Here is a 21,165-nt window from a genome sequence, read left to right on the forward strand (position 1 = left end):
AAGTCAAAGTGTAAGTATATAAATATATAAATACAGCCTGCTGAGTCCATATTTGGTTTTGGGGCATATCTGGTTGCATGGAGTAACCACTTTGTATGGAGTAACCACTAAGGGAGCTTATCCTTGGTAGAGGTTAATTATTCTTTCGTCAGTTATTACTTGCCTGGGGTATTTTGTCTACGGGCATAACCCCTGTGAAATTTTCCACTTCCATGTTAATATATCCATCGATATTGCCATTGTTCCGGTTTTGTTTATTCAACCATTTTTAAAAGACCATTTTTCAGTAGACTTCCTAGTATTCTGGCTCTTAAAATCTTTCCATCCCTCTTCTACAGTGTTCCCTGAGCCATCGATGCAGAAACTGTGTTATAGATTTTTCCAATGTGTCTGCACTCCTCATGATTCATTGATCTCTGTATCATGTCAAGTTATTGTTCTCTATGATGGTCTCCATTTGCTGGAAAGAAAGGCCTCTTTGATGAGGGGTGGTAACTACACTTATCGAGGAAAGTGGTTAGGAACAAAGAGGACTTGCAGGTCATGGGTCTGCAACCAGTCTGTAAATATCAGGTGCTTAGAGAGATAAAGCATCAGCAGAAGGCACTATTTTTCTCTTTACATCCAAGCTTGAACTTTAAAGATTTGGCTTTTAGTCGTATCTCGGGTATTTAAAAGATATGAATACTATGTAAAGTATTCTAAAAGTGGCAAGGGATATAGAAATTAATAAGATAGGTTTTCCTGTCATATTTACAATATACTAACAATGATAAGACAAATATTAAATACATGTAACATAAGATAAGGAAAGGCAAGTGCCAGAAGTTATAAACAAGATACAAAGTAGTTTCTAAGTGGGAGAGATTTATCATGGGTAGTAGATTCCTACACTGCAACTCAAGACAGAGACAGAGAGAACTACCAGCCTCTGTAGTTAAAGATAAATCAAATAGTTCACTGCCCTTTCACTTATCTGTTTGCTTTCCCCTTCTGCTGAGCTATAATGTTCTCCATGACTGGGTATTTATTATTTTGTGTATCACAACTCACTTGTGTCTGGTTTATAAAGTGTACTTGATCAGTGGGTGTTGATTGATGTGTGCTATCATTGATAATCAAACTTTCTGTCTAAAACATTTTTATTCTATTTGCAAATCATGTTCAAAAATAATCCTATACAACTATGTAATGTACTATTGTAAGAAACTAAACATTTTAGAAGGATGGCTCTTATTTGGTTATACACAGGATGTACCATAGTATCACAAAAAGATCAAAGTTGATGTCTGCATATCTATATGACTGAATAGGAGAAAGAAGACACTATTATTTTTTCTAATTATACTAGTTACAACAAAATGTTTTTAAGATATTTGATTGACAAAGCTCAGACCTCAGTGAAAGTGGGTGATTAATAAATTTACATTTTCAACTGTGAGTAATAAGTCACAATTTTTAAGCCTGAAACTACAATATTAAATAGAAAACATTACTCAGATATATTACTAAGAAATTACTAACATCTTTGAAGTTTATATTTCTGTGATTTTATTTATTATGTATTAGATGAAATGTTACATAGTATAAGAAGTTTTATATGTGTGAGGGGGCTCTTTTGAATCATAGGTTGGAAATTGTTTGAGATAATACCTTTATGTCAGTCTAGTGAGCATATGTGGATCAGCGGCTAGAGTCATGGTAAAAGCACAACATTTAGTGATACACAACAACCAGAAACTATAGTATTTTGAGGGGTGGGTATATATAATCATTACAAAGTAGTTTTTAAAAATAAGAGCTTATTTATTTCTCATATATGTATTAGAAGTCCAGAGAAAAGCAGTGCATGGCTTATCTAGCAACTCAAATTTGTGAATGTAAAGAGTCATAATTAAAAAAATGGTTTAAATAATGAACACAGTCCCTCCAAGTAGCCTGCCATGTTTCAGATAGAAGACAGGATAAAAGCTTCTTTTTGGAAGGATTTCTTTTAATCTTAGTATTTATAATAAAATGTCTTCTCCCAGAGATTTCTTCCAACATCTTGCTGTCAGAGTTACATCAAAGACCTCCCAGCTAAAAACTGGCTAAGAAAAAAGGGAACTGTGTCCAGTTAGAAGACCAGTAGTGCTTGTTGTTTCTTTTTTCTGTTTATTCATGGTGCTACAAAGATTTTGGGGTTCCGATGGTAAAGCTAAGTTATTCATACATTAAGATGTAGTAATCAAGAAGTCTGTGTTTGGGACTTGGGAGATGGTTTTATTCATAAATTTTCTTGCAAACGTAAAGACTTAACTTTGATGCCAGGAACCTATGTATAAAAAACCTGATCCCAGTGGTGCCTTTGTAATCCCAGTGCTAGAGAAATGGAGACAGCAAATCCCTGGAGCTTGCTAGTCAGTCAGCCCCGGTTTACTTAGTGATCCTCAGGCTAATGAAAGAGTCCTCCCCAAAAGGGGAAAAAAAAGAAAAAAAGAAAAACCACCAGATAGATGGTTCCTAAGGAATGACACCTAAGATTCCCCTCTAGTCTCCATTCATAAAAGCATGCACGTTCATCTACATGAATTAACTTGCACATACATGAAACCCCATACACACAGAAAGAAATGCTTCCATCATCAAATGATTCAATTTTTTTACTTCAACAAAGATTTACTTTTATGTACTATAGATATATGACTCTGAATATCTATATATTATATGTGCAGTAAAGTAGGGAAATGGGAATAAAATGATAGTACGTATTATTATACAGAGAGTATTCCTAGAAACTTGTGATGTGATGATACAAGCAAAAAACTGAAAGAAATGAGGGCTAGGTAGCAGTATAATATTTGAAGGAAAGTGGTCCAAGGGAGAAAACAGCACAAAGGCCCTAAGGTGAGGGACACTGGACACAATTGCTGAAAAAAAAGAAGCTAGTATGGCTGGACCACAGCAAATCCAAAAATGTTAAAAGACAAGAATAATGGGAGTGAGCTGGTGAGATGGCTCAGTGGTTAAGAGCACTGACTACTCTTCCAGAGGTCCTGAGTTCAAATCCAAGCAACCACATGGTGGCTCACAACCATCAGTAATGGAATCTGATGCCCTCTTCTGGTGTGTCTGAAGAGAGCAATGGCATACTTATATACATAAAGTAAATAAATCTTTAAGAAAAAAATTAATATATATTAAAAGAAGAATAATGGGAGTGATGGTTTATTGACTTCAATATTATAATGTGAAATTCCAAGTCTTTGAAAGTTATAAGCATATGTTGCGTCTTAAAAGGGATTACATAACCATGAGATAGACAAACAGCAATGGAACAAGAATAGAATAAGACCAGGTACCAGAACACAAATGATGTTCCAGCTGTTATAGTCACCATGGAAGTGAGAAGTAATGATCATACTCTATATTTTAAAGTTAGTTTGGGTATAGTTTTAACAGAAAGAGAAGACTCAAGGATGTTTTTACTGTCTTGCCCAGGTATAAAACTGGTAAAAAAAAAAAAAAATGGCTATTCATTTAGTTGAAAATTCGAAGATAATGAAACATCCAATGGGTGGTAAAAGAAGTTAGAAATTTAAGAGCTTAGTTTTGGAAATTTTAGGTTTGAGTTGTCTGTTGCATATTCAAGTAAATGTTAGATGATTGCTAGCCTGAAAAAAAAATTATCTACTAGCTCTTAGATAATACACAAATATAAAGTGGAGGATAGAAATTGATTTTAGAGTTATAAAATAAGCAGTTTTTCTGTATGTATGACATTAATGCCAAAGTGAATACCTACATATAATATTCCATGACTTTTTACAGGAAAAAGAACAATTCCAGTAAATCTTACATATATTCATTTTACTAACTAGTTCATTAATGTCTAAAGGTTAGTACAGTAGTTGAAGATACTAACCTGAAGCCAAAACTACTTACATCCTGGCTCTTCTGTAACCAGCTGCATGACTTAAGCAAAAATATAAATTCCATCTAAGCTTATTTCTTCATCTGTAAATAAAAAATGGTACTAGTACCTCACTATAAGATTACTTGACTCATAGTAAACACTCAATGATCTATCAGTATCATTAAATTTTATAGTTTTGGTACATGGTATATATAACATTTCTAATTTTATCTAATGTTCTACAAGCATGTGTCAGCTACAGGACAAATAGTGTCTCACCAGGACCCAGAAATTGGACATTTAGATGTTTAAAGTCATTCTTCCTTATTAATCAGTGTTTGAGTGTCTTATTCTCAGTTAACTGTCTTCTGTTTAGGTCACAGTGCTGTAGATATCACCAAGGTGGCTAGAAGACATCGCATGTCTCCTTTTCCCCTGACGTCTATGGACAAAGCCTTCATTACAGTCCTGGAGATGACTCCGGTGCTTGGTACAGAAATCATCAATTACCGAGGTACTTTCATATTTGTCTTGGTCTTTGTCTTCTGAGAGACTCGTGCAACATGAATGTACCAGTTTCTAAAGCACAGTGCTGACTCACCATTATCACCATCAGAATCTTCTTTCCTGTTTCTATATTCTATTAAACTAGTATTACTTAATAATAGTCAGTATAAAATAATAGATCTCTTTCATTTCATAAAATATGGAAGGGACATCTGTGCTTTTTATCCAAAATACTAGTTCTATACCCTAAAGATGGTGCTGTCAGCATGAAAAGAAAAGATAATTCTTAGTCCATTGGATAACTTCTCTGTTAGGAGTGGGAAATAACTTGTAACCCTGTCTTGTAACTATATATTGTAGAAAATTCATTCAGTTTCTAACTAACTTCAGCTGTATAAAGGTTTAAAAGTAACGCATGTCCAGAAAATTACAGTTTTCTGGACATTGTCTATTTTTTATAGTTTGGAACTAGTAATGTGTGATGTGATATTATCTTATAGTGCTGGTACAAAGACAAGCTGGAAGTTTCTAACCAGCTACATCCCCAGGGCAATCAAGTATCAAATGATTGAACGATGATATAGACTAGATTAGATATCAAATGCTTCTCCTTTTTTGGTAAGATACCACTATGTAGCCTAGGCTGGCTTTCAATCTGTGATTCTCCTGCACTAGCCTTCCAGGTGCTAAGATTATAAGCATATGCCACCATGCTCCATTTAAATGCATTTTTTGAATTAATAGTATTTTCAACTTACTATGGTTTATTAGGATATAGCATATGCTAAGATGGATCTGTAGCTAAAAATAACCTATGTTATTCTATGGTCATTAAATAATTACTCTGATCTATTTTCTGTTTTATATATATCATTCATATGTGTGTGTATATTCATATATATATATACACATATATCTATATGTATATATATATATATACACATATATATTGGGTTTTTTGCTCCTAGTCCAGTAGGGTAGGGCATTCAGAATAGTTTATGAGAAGATAATGGAAATGTTATTATCTTAGTCAGTCATTGTAACAAAAAATACCAGACATAATTGATTTAGAAGGAAAAATGCCTGTTTGGTCTTTTTGTTTTGTTGTCATCGTTGTTATTATTGATGAGGGGTCCGGGAGGTGGTAATGGTGTTTTTTTAAATAGTGTCTCATTGTGTATCCCTGGCTGGACTTTGTGATCCATGTTAAACTTGAATTCATGGAGATCCACCTGCATCTGCCTCCTAAATGCAGAGTTGAAAGGCATGTACCATTATGCCAGTTATCTTTAAGAAAATCTAATTTATGATCAATGGTCCTGGAACTTTGAACCTCTAATGAAGCATCACATCTTGGCAAGAGTCAGTGACAGAACAAACAACTTACCTCATAAGCCAGGAAACAAAATGTAAGAAGAAAAGGAAGAGGCCAGAATTCCCCAATCCCCTTACGGACATGCCCTCCACAATGACTAAAGTATCCTGCAAAGCCTCTCCTCTGGAAAGTCCATTACATCTCACTGAAGTGCCACCTTGGGTACAGTGGGCCTTTGGGGGACACTATAGTAAGTGTTTAATCAATTTCCATTTCTAATAGCCTGACAATTTTTATTTTGACATTGATTTCTAGCAGACTAAGCTCTTGAGTACTTCACTTGTGATGAAACCCCACCTCTCAAAAAGTTGTACTTTGTAGAAGTTTGGTTCTGGTTCTTCCTCCCAGCTCCATAGTTCCATAAATAACACTCAGATTCTAAATATGTTTACAAATACCTTAGCCATATAAATAAGCTCTGCTTGTGACTAGATCATAACTTAAAAGAACCCTTTTTTTTTAACCTACATTCTGCCATATGGCTGGTTACCTGTGTGCGGGTACCGTGCATCCTTCCTGTTACATCTGCCTGGGTAAATCTCCCATGCCTGGCTCTATCCCAGAATTCTTTCTGCCTTCCAGATAGCCCACCTTCTATTTTACCCCTTCCTATAGGCCATAGTTTTTCTTTTAATTGACAGGTAATGTATCCATACAGTACACAGATATTCTCTCTAATTGATATATACCAAATGAAATATATTTCTTAGTTGTTTTCATAAAGACAGAAACATCACAAAGTAATAATTTTAGCTTTTGGGTGATAGTTCTATCAGTAAAGTGATGACTGTGCAAGAATGAGGATAAGAATGTAGTTCTCAACACACACACACACACACACACACACACACAGTTAGGTGTGTTGGCACATGCTTGTGAACCCAGTTTGGAGAAGATGGAGACACTCAGGTCCCGGAGACTCGGTGGCCATCCAGCTTACCCTTTTTGGTGAACTTCAGGTCCTCCTGAATGACCCTGTCTCCAAAAACGAGGTGGATAGCTTCTGAGGAACACCACCCACGGCTGTCATCTTGCTTCCAGACACGTGCACACTCACACATATATACACACACAAAGAAATAAGTGTCTGACTAAAGAGTTTTATTTATAGAATCTTAAAACTGTGTTTATACTGCAAAGAACATTACAGAATAGTTATACAACACCCTAATTTTTCTGCAAGGAAATTCAGACTCAAAAGCAGAAAGGGAATAAGAGTAAGGTATCAAGACTTACATTCTTTCTGTTACATAATGTTCTCCTGGTCCAACATTAAAATATTTTTAATAATGGTAGCTGGCATAACAAATGATGTTAAAGACCTGAAATTAGTGAAATAGTACATGCATGTTCTAACTCCTTTGTCCTGGCTCTGCTTAGATAAAAATAGGTTTAAACAGCTTCTACTTATCCTACATCTTTGTCTCACATTTTTTTAGATTTAACGTCTTCTGTATTTTCATTTTACTCTACGCTAAATGAAATAAAAGTTAGGAAACACACTAGAATAAGGAAAATGTCAGAAATTCTTTCAGAAGTCGGTATTAATGAAAGTATTTACTGTTAAATACATACCATTCAGTTATTTATTAACAATGCATACCAAGATATATTTGGAAAATACAAATGTAACTTTAGATTATTAAAATTTTAATATATTCATAACAACAATAACTAACCAGTCCTGAAAATGGAATAGAGAATTGGTGTGATGGTGATATGAAACTGCAAGGAACTTCTATAATTTCAATGTCCTTTCCCTTAACATTGGTTTCTTAGAGAAATCAAATTCTGTGTTCCAAGTCACATTGACACAGAAATTTCAAGGAAAAAGTATAAAAATAACTATATTTTCTACCAGGAGAAAACTGCCTTCTCTCCTCTTCATCAGAGCAGATCAATCACAATTAATAAACTCTGCATGAATGGTTAGCTTTTGTCAGATATTTCCAGAGATGATGATGAAAAATAATAACCAAGTTAATATTCAGCCTTTGAGCTGGATCCAACACAGTCACTTTTAATACCCAAGAGCATATAATTAGACCTAGACATTTTTGTTAGATGTTCAGAACATATATAAAGGTCTAGTTCAGTTTTTTCAACAAAATTGACTAAACAACTATTAAGACTGGTGCTAAGTAATGTCATATGTAAAGAAAGATGACTAAAAATAGAACTGCTCCATTTTCTCGGGCAGACAGAGTGAGCTCAGAAAAGTTACTCTTCTTAGATGACTCTTTTGTAACCTTGTCTTTTGTCAATTCATTTATAAGCATTATTGGTCCCTTCTTCATTGTTTGTATATTTATTTCATGTGGCTTTATGTAAGTTAGTAGTTCAAGTGCCATCAGTAAGTGATTTTTGTTATCTTGTCACTGCCTGGACCTTAACTAAACTACAAATTCTAACACTATATTCATTACATATTTCCTTCTAATAAGTTTTCATTACAGATACTAAACTTAAATTTTCTACCTTTACATCAATACTTTTTCTTCTACAACCTCTTGAGTGCATTCCTGATCTTTATCCACACTGCCACTGTTTTTTATTTGGGTCATTATTAACTTTTTGGATTAGAAGTTCCTTGCAGTTTCATACCACCTTCACCCCAATTCTCTATTCCATTTTCATGAGAATAATCTGTTCAAGTGGAAATTGTGTTTTTAAAACTCCTTACATTGAATTCCTCTTTTCAAACAGAGACTTGGTCAATTAATTTTGCATTTTCAATTTCACTTGTGTATAAAATGCATTCTGGTTACTTTCCTCCTACACTGGCCATTTTGCCTTCTTTACAACTCTGATGGGTCTTATTTTCATTAATATATTTCTCCAGGATTTTTTGGTTTCCTGTTTAATATTTTGGATGACCCACTGCTCATTCAAATATGTATTATTTAGTCTCCAAGAATATTTGTGTTTCTATAGTTTCTGTTATTGTTGATTTCAAATTTTATCACATATGATAATGATGATGTTGAACCTTGATTTGTGTTCTGTTATATGATTGATTTTAGAGAAGGTTCCCAGTGCTTTTGAGAAAAACATGTATTCTTTGTTAATTGGACTATTCTGTTTTATCAAGTCTAGTTGATCCATAATATAGTTTAGCTCTGAACTCACAATGTGGTAGTTTGGAAGATCTATCTAAATTTGAGAATAGAGAATTTAAAACCCCTCCTATTATTGTGTTGGAACCTATGTGGGTTTTTTTTTTTAACCATGCAATGTTTGTTTTATAAAATTAGGGCTCCTTTTTAATCTCTTCTAGTTAGTTTTAGTTTGAAGTCTACTTTATCACTATACGTATAACTAAACTTGCTTGTTTGTGTTTTCTATTTGTTTGTAGTCCTTTTCTATATAAGTTTTGAAGGGTTGCTGAATTTTACCTGTACATTCACTTTGGATAATGTTTTGTCAAGGTTTTGGATAGATTTCCTTAATCCATGCATTTCTTTGTTTGAAACTTCTGTATGATCATTAATTCTTTTAAAAAGTAAAACTCTGAATCCTGTCCCAGGCTTTGTAGTTACATATGTATGTTTGTATACTCTTTTATTTTTTAATATGTGAACATACATTTTTTACCACATCTGTGACCCTTCTTTTTTTTTAATTTTTAATTTTTTTTTATTACGTATTTTCCTCAATTACATTTCCAATGCTATCCCAAAAGTCCCCCATACCCTCCCCCCCTCTTAAGAGAGACCTAGTCAGTTGGGGATGGGCCATGAGTGGTGGCTGTGTCATATTCTTTTGTGTTTATTGTTTTGCATATCTGTTGGAGTGGATTTGTCTTTTCATTTTCACTTCCTTTTCTGGGCCTGTTGGGATGTTTTATTCTCTAGAAGTATAGCTGCATGAATCTCAGCAGTGAGGATTAGTAGAAGTTGGTGTTGATAGTCAAATGGAATCACTGGAATGATCTCATCTTGGCTATGTGCTATCAAGACCAAGGCTAGAGCTGCACACTAAGCACCAAGGCAACCAAATGAAGACAAAGCCTCAGTCACCCCTTCAATTCTATTATCCTGGTTGGAACAGAATACCAACCATCAGATCAGGTCAGAACAATAGGTCTAAAGTAACTCCTTGGGCCACGTTGTATAGTGGTTTTTCTGGTCTTTGCTATAACTTTTTCTATTTTTTTTTTCCTACAAATATGGCCAACTGAAACTATTCCCTTTAGGTATACTTACACTTTTAGCCAACAACCACATTATAACTCTAAAATGTCTACAGCTTACTGTATTCTACAGTTTCTTTATCCTAATACATGATTATCTTTAGTCTTCTTTCTGCATCCCTCTACTAGGAATACAGCACTGTGAATATTCAGGAGCAAAAGACTAGTCCACGTCGTAGGCAAGACAGAGTGAATTTATATAAAATGTCCTCAATGGACTCAGAACTGCACAGTTTTAAGCTTTTGAGTTATTTCTGGAATTTTCATTTAATGTTTTAAGTAACTGTCAGTGGTGAACAATTCACTATAAAAAGTAAACCTGAACACAAACGGGGCTACTGTCTGTATGTCTGTGATCTGTAAATGTATATAATCTAACCTAAAAATAACTGTGATGTTCCTAATCTCCAAAAATTGCATTTCACCAGGCAGCTCTCCATATGTATTTTCAGATATCTGTATCACCAAGCTGTAATTTTCCCATAGTATTTATACACACACACACACACAAATATAAATAAAAGCATATTGTAAATCTCATTTAAGCAATTCTGATAAAATACATTATTAATCAAAAAGCAAGTGTTGCTAGATATGGTGCTGAAATCCTACACTTAGGATAAGGCAGGGGATCATGGCTTAAAGGCCTAACTTGGCAACAGGAACACCCTATCTCAGAAGAAAAAAGGAATAATTGATTTTAGTAACATTTTAATTAATAGACTCAAGTTTTATCAATATTAGATTTTTAAAAGTTCTACATTTAGGCCAGCACTCATGCACCTTGGGCGCGGAGTTTGTGGACACCCCCAAAGTCCCCACAAGACTCTCCACGGGATCTTAGGACCTCTGGTGAGTGGAACACAACTTCTGCCAGGAGGCAGGTTCGAACGCCAGATATCTGGGCACCTTCCCTGCAAGAGGAGAGCTTGCCTGCAGAGAGTGCTCTAACCACTGAAACTCAGGAGAGAGCTAGTCTCCCAGGTCTGCTGATAGAGGCTAACATGATAACCTGAGGAACAAGCTCTAACCAGAGACAACTATAACAACTAACTCCAGAGATTACCAGATGGAGAAAGGCAAACGTAAGAATCTTACTAACAGAAACCAAGACCACTCACCATCATCAGAACACAGCACTCCTACCCCACCCAGTCCTGGGTACACCAACACACCCGAAAAGATAGACCCGGATTTAAAAGCATATCTCATGATGATGGTAGAGGACATCAAGAAGGACTTTAATAACTCACTTAAAGAAATACAGGAGAACAATGCTAAACAGGTAGAAGACCTTAAAGAGGAAGCACAAAAATCCTTAAAGAATTTCAGGAAAACACAACCAAACAGGTGATGGAATTGAATAAAACCATCCAAGACCTAAAAAGGGAAGTAGACACAATAAAGACAGCAGATGCTGGCGAGGATGTGGAGAAAGAGGAACACTCCTCCATTGTTGGTGAAATTGCAAGCTTGTACAACCACTCTGGAAATCAGTCTGGCGGTTCCTCAGAAAATTGGACATAGTACTACTGGAGGATCCTGCAATACCTCTCCTGGACATATATCCAGAAGATGTTCCAACTGGTAAGAAAGACACATGCTCCACTATGTTCATAGCAGCCTTATTTATAATAGCCAGAAGCTGGAAAGAACCCAGATGCCCCTCAACAGAGGAATGGATACAGAAAATGTGGTACATTTACACAATGGAGTACTACTCAGCTATTAAAAAGAATGAATTTATGAAATTCCTAGGCAAATGGATGGACCTGGAGGGCATCATCCTGAGTGAGGTAACACAATCACAAAGAAACTCACACAATATGTACTCACTGATAAGTGGATATTAGCCCAAAAACTTAGGATACCCAAGATATAAGATACAATTTGCATTCATGCAGTATAACACTTATACACAGTAACACAAACTAAATAAATAAGTGTTAAAAAATTTAACACTATGTCTTTGCCTTATTCCTTAGTGAATGAATCAGTGTTGTAGAAGTTAGGGATTATTTTAAAGTACTGTACTACATGGTTACAAAATATCCTGGAGTATCTTCCCCTGTACAGCATAGGGCAAGTTGAAGGATGATAATTACAGAGGTTGCTACTAGCAACAGGAGAGATGGGAAAGGCACTTGATTTCATGCCTGACAACCTGAGTTTGATTCCTAGGATCCACATGTAGACAGAAGAGAACAGACTCCTGAAAGTTGTCTTCTGACCTCCACACACATGGTATGTACACTTATATGCACATACAAACACAGAGGCAAATGAATAAATAATAAGGAATAATACTAAAAGTGATTAGTATTACTTTTCTGTAACCTCAAAAACATTTTGGAAACCTTTAAAAACCATTCTATATGAAGAAATGAATTAAACTGTAGTGATAAAATAAACCTCATTTTATAATGTGAACCATTACATTTTCACTTGCTTACCATATTGGCAGGTAATCAGTATTTTAGATGGAAAAATGCAAATGTACTTCCTAGCACTTACAATAAACAATATGTTTTGTTTCATAAACATAGACACTTTATTGTGTTATTCCATATATAGGATTTTAGGGTTAACCATAAATTCATCACCTTGCTATTATTTTCCAAAAGATATCTTTACTCTAAACCCATTAGTCTTTCTGAGCCTATACATATGAAGCCTGTAATACTTAAATAAGATAAACAGTGAACCAAAATTTTGTCTAGTCTTTCAAGGGGAAAAATGGAAAAGAAATTGTATTGCACCCGGGGATCCATCCCATAATCAGCCACTAAACGTAGACACTATTGTACATGCCAGCAAGATTTCGCTGAAAGGACCCTGATATAGCTGTCTTGTATGAGGCTATGCCAGTGCCTGGCAAATACAGAAGTGGATGCTCACAGTCATCTATTGGATGGAACACAGGACACCCAGTGGAGGAGCTAGAGAAAGCACCCAAAGAACTGAAGGGGTCTGCAACCCTATAGGTGGAACAACAATATGAACTAACCAGTACCCCCAGAGCTCATGTCTCTAGCTGCATATGTAGCAGAAGATGGCCTAGTCGGCTATCATTGGGAAGAGAGGCCCCCTTGGTCTTGCAAACTTTATATGCCCCAGTACAGGGGAACACCAGGGCCAAGAAGTGGGAGTGAGTGGGTAGGGTTGCAGGGTGTGGGGGGGATGGTAATAGGTAACTTTTCAGATAGCATTTGAAATGTAAATGAAAATATCTAATAAAAAAAAGGAGGAGGAGGAAGACCAACGTGTGGATACTTCATTCCTCCTTAGAATAGGGAACAAAATACTCATGGCAGGAGTTACAGAGATAAAGTTTGGAGCTAAGATGAAAGGGTGGACCATCCAGAGACTACCCCATCCGGGGATCCATCCCATAATCAGCCACCAAACGCAGACACTATTGCACATGCCAGCAAGATTTTGCTGAAAGGACCCTGCTATAGCTGTCTCGTATGAGGCTATGCCAGTGCCTGGCAAATACAGAAGTGGATGCTCACAGTCATCTATTGGATGGAACACAAGACCCCCAATGGAGGAGATAGAGAAAGTACCCAAGGAGCTGAAGGGGTCTGCAACCCTATAGGAGGAACAACAATATGAACTAACCAGTACCCCCAGAGCTCGTGTCTATAGCTGCATATGAAGCAGAAGATAGCCTAGTCAACCATCATTGGGAAGAGAGGCCCCTTGGTCTTGCAAACTTTATATGCCCCAGTACCAAGGAAAGCCAGGGCCAAGAAGTGGGAGTAGGTGGGTAGGGGAGCAGGGCAGGGAGGGGGAGGGTATAGGGAACTTTTGGGTTAGCATTTGAAATGTTAATGAAGAAAATATCTAATAAAAATTTGAAAAAATAGCCATGAGGTCATTGAACATATTAAATGTTTTAGTGTCTGATAAATAATCAGTTTTAATTATATTAAACTCACTTTAAAACTATTTAAATTATATGAAAACTCAAGTCTATACATCATTTCCTAGTAGCTGTCAGTCCTTGGTCTTAATATTGTTTCTACCAATGGCCGAGTAAGTATATATGTCAAGCCTGTCTTCTCAACTGTTGGCACAGCATATCAGTACCTTCTCGCATACATTGGGTATAATGGTGGTTTTAAATGTTACAGTTTCAGTGCTATCTCAATGGTATCAGTAAACTTTTCAAATTATCAGCTAGAATATAGAATAATGGATGGTATTGGTCATAGTGTCTCTTCAGAGCAATGGAAACCGTAAGACACCGTTTATCATTTATATTGAAGAGGCTGTCTTTTCTCCACTGTATGTTTTTTGGCAACTTTGTGAAAATGAAAAACAAAGATGACTGTAGCTGTTTCTTTAGGTCCTTAATTTTATTCCATCAGCTCTGTGTGAATGTGTGGGTATGTGTGTGCGTACATGTGTGCATGTGTGTGTGTGTGTGTGTGTGTGTGTGTGTGTCTTTTTACCTGTACAATATTGGCTTTGTAACTATGACTCAATAGTCTAATTTGAAATCAGATGATGTGAATCCTCCAGCACTGTTGGTGGTTTCTGGATTTTTGGTTTTTTGGTGTTGTTTTTTGTTTTGGTGGTGGTTTGTTTGTTTGTTTTGTTTGTTTGTTTGTTTGCCTAGAATGTTTTGCTTATTGGGGTTTATTCTGGTAATGATTTGGGGTTTGTTTTTGACTTTGAGATTTTGGGGTTTTTTTATGGGGTTATGGGGTTTGTGTCGGGTCTGTGTGTACTTTCATATGGATTTTAGAATTGCTTTTTTATATGTTCATAAAGAATAATGCTGTGATAAAGATGGAGGTTGCACTGAATCTGCAATACAATAATTTTCTATTCTGTGAACTGAGGAGTCTTTCTATCGTCTCATGTCTTCTTCAATTCCTGTAATCACTATTTTTAAATTTTCCCTTGTAAAAGTGTTCCAACTTTTGGATAGTTTAATTTCTAGGAATCTTATGCTAGAGATAAGGCAAATTTTCTTGATTTCTTTGTCAACAGGTTGTGTATTGGTATACAAAAAAAATACTATTTTAAATGTTCATTGTTTTTGTATCTTACTTCTTTGCTAAAGATGTTTACCAGATTGTGTAGTTTTCTGACAGAATCCATAACATCTTTAAGTATCAAATCATATCACCTGAAAATTTGGATTTTTTTTTTTTTTACTCCTTACTTTCCTTTCTGTGCCCTTGGTATTTCCTCTCTTGCTTTATTACTCTAGCTTAGACTCAAGCATGATATCAAATAAAATGATGAAAGTAAGTATCCTTGTCTCATTCCTGAATTTAGAGTAAAGTGTTGATGTATGTTCCTTCTCTTCCTAATTTCTTCAGGGTTTTTTTTCTTTTTTGGGGGGGGGGTTGTTTGTTTAATCATGAATGAATGCTGAACTTTGTCAAAAGACTATTTTACAACTATTCAGATTATCATGTGATTTCCAAACCTTTGTATGTTTATGCTGCACTACTTGTATGATTTAGGAATGTTGAACCATAATTTTATCTATGTATCAAAATTAACTTGGCCTTGGTTGTATTTTTAATGTGTCATTGAGTCAGTTACAAGTATTGTTTGTATTGAGTGCTTTTTGTATCTCTGTGCTTTAGAGAACTTGACTCACAGTGTTCTTTTTGTTCTGCATCTGATGAGTATAGGTAACAAAGAATTATACTGGCTCACTGACTGGCCTTACACTGTTTCCTCCTTCCTACTTTACTTGGTATTTGAATACAATTGGTGTTAATCCTTCTTTAAAAGTCGAATTGAATTCAACTTCCACCCATCTTGTCCTAAGCTTTTCTTTGTGGGAAAAGCTTCAGTCTCCATCCTCCTCATAAGTCTGTTCAAATTGTTTATGTGATTTGGATTGAATTTTCACAAGTCATATGTGTCTAGGAGTTATCTATTTCTACTTAATTTACCATCTCTTTAGAATAAAGATTTTTTTTTCCCAAGAATTCCCTGGAGATGCTTTTATTTCCATTGTTATCTATTGAAATGTTTTCTTCTTATGCCCAATTTTATTGGCTAGGGTCTTTCTGTTTGTTTTATTTAGTTTGACTCTCTTGTTTATTTGTTCTTTTTTCTTACTTTTTTTTCTTACATGGTAGGTTTTTTGGGGGGTTTTATTGTTGTTATTATTATTATTATTTAATATTTTTACTCTCCACATTTATCCCCCTCCTGGTCCACCCTCTAACTGTTCCACATCACATACCTCCCTTCCCCCAGTTTCCATGAGGCTGTCTCCCCTCTTCTCAACCCCCCACCCCGGGCAACCCCTTACCAGATCACCCCACTCCCTGGGGCTTCAAGTCTCTTGAGGGTTAGGGGCATCTTCTCTGACTGAGTCTAGATCTGGCAGTCCTCTGCTGTATATGTGTTGGGAGCCTCATATCAACTAGTTTATGCTGCCTGGTTGGTGGCTCAGTGTCTGAGAGATCTCAGGGGTCCAGGTTAGTTGAGACTGCTAATCTTCCTATGAGGTCACTCTCTTCCTCAGCTTCTTCCATCCTTTCCCTAATTTAACCACAGGGGTCCCTGATTTCATTCCAATGGTTGGGTCTAAGTATCTGCTTCTGTCTCAGTCAGCTGCTTATTGGATCTCTCAGAAGATCACCATGCTAGGCTCCTGTATGTAAGCACACCATAGCATCAGTAATAGTGGAGCCTCCCCTTGAGATGAATCCCAAGTTGGGCAGGTCACTGGACCTCCTTTCCCTCAGTCTCTTCTCCATTTTTGTCTCTGTAGTTCTTAGACAGGAACAATTCTGGGTCAGAATTTTTGTGGGATGGCAACCCTATCTCTCCACTTGATGATCTGTCTTTTTACTGGAGGTAGACTCTAGGAGTTCCCTCTCTCCATTGTTGAGCATTTCATCTAAGGTCTCTCCCTTTGAGTCCTGAGAGTCTCTTACCTCCCAGGTCTCTGGTACATTCTAGAGAGTCACCCCACCTCCTACCTCCCGAGGTTGGCTGTTTCCATTTTTTCTGCTGGGCCTCGGGGCTTCAGTCCTGTTCCTCCCAGCCAATACCTGATTGTGTTCCTCTCTTTCCCTCTCTGTCTCCTTTCCCACCCTCCTTACCCCCCTCCTCCTGTGATTGCTTTCTTCTCCCTCCCAAGTGGGATTGAAGTGTCCTTACTTGGGCCCTTCTACTTGTTAATCTTGAGTTCTATGGAATAGAACTGAGTATTCTGTACTTTCTTGGATAATATCCACTTAGTAGTGAGTCCATACATACATGTCCTTTTGGGTCTGAGTTACCTCACTCAGGATGATATTTTCTATTCCAACCATTTGCCTGCAAAACTCAACATGTCTTCATTCTTAATAGCCGAGTAGTATTCCATTGTGTAAATGAACCACATTTTCTGTATCTTCTTCTGTTGTGGGACATCTGGGTTGTTTCCAGCTTATTGTCCCTTTATTCTCTTTGTAAGAATTTCTGCCCTGATCCTGGTGTTTCTGTCTGTCTAGTGTTTGTATGTTTGGATGGTTCTTGTTCTAAGGTACATCATTTATGAGTTTGAAATTGAACAAGGAAGGGAGTATGGAAGGGTTTTGAGGGAAGAAATGGAAGGGGAAAATATTGTAATCTCATAATCTCAAAAATAAAATAGCAAAATTAATGTAAAGTATGCTAAAAAGTTAAAATGTATTAAGATAAATGTAAAAACATAAATTAGTGATATAAAAAGACAGTGGAAAAGAAACATATCAAAGAAGGTGGAGAAGCTCTGGAGAGATGGCTCAGCAGTTAAAAGCATTGTGTTCTTCCAGAGAACCCAGATTCAATTCCCAGCACTCACATGGCAGTGCAACAGTTTAAAACTTCAGTCTCAGGAGCTCTGATACCCTCTTCTGGTCTCAGTGGTTGCCAGGAATACAAGTGACGACAGACATACATGCAAGCAATGTAACTATACACATAAAGTAAAATAAAATTCACTTAAGAAACTCGGAAAACATGAGGACGTGAGAAACAAAACAAAGACCAAGTGTTGGATTGGCTTCTTTCTAGGTCTTCCAATATTAGAGTCTGCCAGCTGGAGGGTGGCATTTGAATTTCAGGTTATCTGTTATTCCATTTAGGTTATTACTGGACATAGCCAAATCAAGGGTCAGATGTTGCTAAAAACCGTCTTCCCTTTAGAAGCTTCCCTTATTAATGTATCAGAAGCCTCTGTTGGCCACATCTAGGTTGGCCATCTTCTCTCACACTTCCAAGATTTTTCAGCTTGTACACTCCAGTATGGCCAATTTTTTAATGAGAGGTGTATGGCCCAATTGCACTAGAAATTATTAAAACAAACACAATATTGAAATTTATAGAGGCATAACAATGTCTAAGCTTTCAGAATATACTCAACTTCAAATATGCTTCTAGGGCAACATAAACAAACATCTACACATCCCATATAGAGAACCAGTAAGAAACCAAAGTAGGGATGCCATCAAAGTTTTATTGGGGTTACTTATAGGAATATGGGTCAGAAGCTACTACTAACAGAAGCAGAAGTGACTTGAAGATACTGAATTATCAAAAGCACATACTATCACTGGTGACAGCTCACAAAAGCTGGAAACCTGGAAAGCACTGCATAACTTACAGGCAGCTCACAGGTTGGAGAAGATCTTTCCAGGAAATTTGTCTGGTCTCTGCTTCTTCTGAGCAGCTCCACTGGCCTGAGTCTCTTCCACACAGCTTGGTTAGTCTCTGTCTCTACTGGCTGAGAAACTCTCAGCAGCCCTTACTGTTTACTTACTGCTTAGAGACAGAAGGTCCTAGTATATCTGGTCCATTTCAGTCATCCTAGAGCTTTTAAGGACTTCCTAAACTTAATAACCTTCCCTGAAGAACACACTTTTTCACCTCCCTGTAAAACCTGTGTCTTAGTAAGCTTTTCTCCAAGATAGAGAGAAAACAGGAGTGTTTTTTCATAATCAGGCTTAAATTTGTTTGGATTTTACACACAAGAATGCCCATTTATAGCCATTATAGCCATTTCAATCTATAAAGACTCCTCCCCGTGTAAAAGCACTAGTACTTAGTAGAAACCTGGAGATGTGGTATAGTGTCAAGAGTTCTTGTTGCTCTTGCTGTGGACCCAGTTTGTATTTCCAGCACTCATGTAGTAGCTCACAACAATACATATCCCCAGTTACAGGAGACATAGCAGGCATGAACATGCAGAGATTCATACATGCAAACAAAACACCCACACATATAAAGTAAAATAAGTATATCTTCAAAATGTGTAAAATATGAAATACTATGAAATTTGTTAATCAGGTATTAAGTAGGAAGCTAAATCAGATACAAGTTTCCTGTTACAACCTAAAAAGACTACCTATTTTTTTTCTTTTTTTATTGGATATTTTCTTCATTTACATTTCAGATGCTATCCCAAAAGTACCCTATACCCCACCTCGCCCTGCTCCCCTACCCACTCACTCCCACTTCTTGGCCCTGGCGTTCCACTGTACTGTAATAAAGTACAGTGCATATAAAGTTCCACTGCATATAAAGTTTGCTAGACCAAGGGTCCTCTCTTCCCAGTGATGGCCAACTAGGCCATCTTCTGCTACATATGCAGCTATAGACACGAGCTCTGGGGGTACTGGTTAGTTCATATTGTTGTTCCACATATAGGGTTGCAGACCCCTTTAGCTCCTTGGGTACTTTCTCTAGCTCCTCCATTGGGGGCCTTGTGTTCCATCCTATAGATGACTGTGAACATCCACTTCTGTATTTGCCAGGCACTGGCAAAGCCTCACAGAGACAGCTATATCCTTTCAGCAAAATCTTGCTAGCATATGCAATAGTGTCTGCGTTTGGTGGCTGATTATGGGATGGACCCCCCCCCCCCCCGGGTGGGGCAGTCTCTGGATGGTCCATCCTTTCGTCTTCGCTCTAAACTTTAAGACTATCTATTTTTGACCCAATACTTATTCTTCTTATAGCACAAGTGAGCATATCATATAAAGCAGATTATTAGAGCATTATATTAATTCATTCACTTACATTTTAAGCCACTAGGAAACCTGCAGATATATGTGTCAATGCTCTTCAAATAGCCTAGTAAGTGCTCTGTCCATGACTTTTAGGACTATGGGAATAGAAGGAGCCTTGCTCAATACATACTGCTTCGTGAGTATGCAGGCTGCCTATGAGTTCATGACTGCTGTGTTTTTGTCAGCACTCATGTCATGTCCAGAAAACAGCATTACTCCGTGATCCTCTCCAGCCTCTGGTTCTTCTATTCTTTCCACCTCTTCTTCCATGAGGAGACATAGATGTCCCATCTATGGTTGAGTATTCTACAGATACTTATTCTCTATATTTTGATGAATACATTTCTGCATTCTTGTGGGATTAAGTGATACTTTGTACATGATACTATTTAGTAACTTTAAAATATTAGTAAACATTTATTACATATCAATAAGCCTGCTAAGAACCAGCTGCCAGAAAAATGCAACCTGTGTGCTAACTTTGATTTGGTTTTGGTTTTGGTTTTTTTAAGACAGGGCTTCACTGTGTAGCCCTAGCTCTCCTGGAACTCATTTTGTAGACGTGGCTGACTTTGAACTCACAAAGATCCACCTACCTCTTCCTCTTGAGTACTGGGATTAAAGTATGCCACCACCACACAGCTAGCCATTAGTAATTAATGTTTAAGACCCCAGCAAAGACATTCTCTTAGTATATAAGTAGGTGTAGAGCTTGTATTTTGATCTACCACTACAAGCCAAACCAGTTATATTTGAGGAACCACTCATGGAGGTTAACTATGATACTGGCTCAATATTAATGACTACCTTATAACCTCATTTAGGAATTGATATTATAGAAAGGTTTGGTGGCTTATACCTATAATTCTACAATTCAGAGATGAAATAGGGGAAATTGAGTTTAAGTCCATACTGGGCTACATAGGAAGACACTGAGAAGGAAAAAATATGTGTGAAAAGGAATCAGACCTATGGTCTCATTACATTTCCTTGTCTTAGTTAGAACATATAGGTCCAGAAGAGATTCAACCTTCTAGAAATATATGAAGCTAAAATCTACCAAATTCTCCCTTCCAAATTCAAGATTCTGTGCTCTAAACAGTAAAAGTCAATGTCTCTATGAATTAGAGTACAAAAGTAAAAAACCTCTGTACTTCTAGGTCCTAAATCTCTA

The 21,165-nt window shown here is 36.7% G+C and overlaps 1 protein-coding gene across 16 annotated transcripts in view; it reads left to right on the forward strand.

The window, feature by feature from the left end:
* The window catches only part of Gphn (gephyrin), a 460,638-nt gene that overhangs the window by 362,705 nt on the left and 76,768 nt on the right, over positions 1 to 21,165 (forward strand). For all 16 annotated transcript variants that reach the window (XM_029484276.2, XM_085830493.1, XM_029484278.2 and 13 more), the window contains one exon: positions 4,272 to 4,409. In XM_029484276.2, the coding sequence (XP_029340136.1) occupies positions 4,272 to 4,409 (138 nt within the window). The remainder of the gene's footprint in view (positions 1 to 4,271; positions 4,410 to 21,165) is intronic.

Source organism: Mus caroli, unplaced genomic scaffold (assembly GCF_978045245.1).
Source record: "Mus caroli unplaced genomic scaffold, Mus_caroli_1 scaffold_14, whole genome shotgun sequence".
Taxonomy (NCBI): domain Eukaryota; kingdom Metazoa; phylum Chordata; class Mammalia; order Rodentia; family Muridae; genus Mus; species Mus caroli.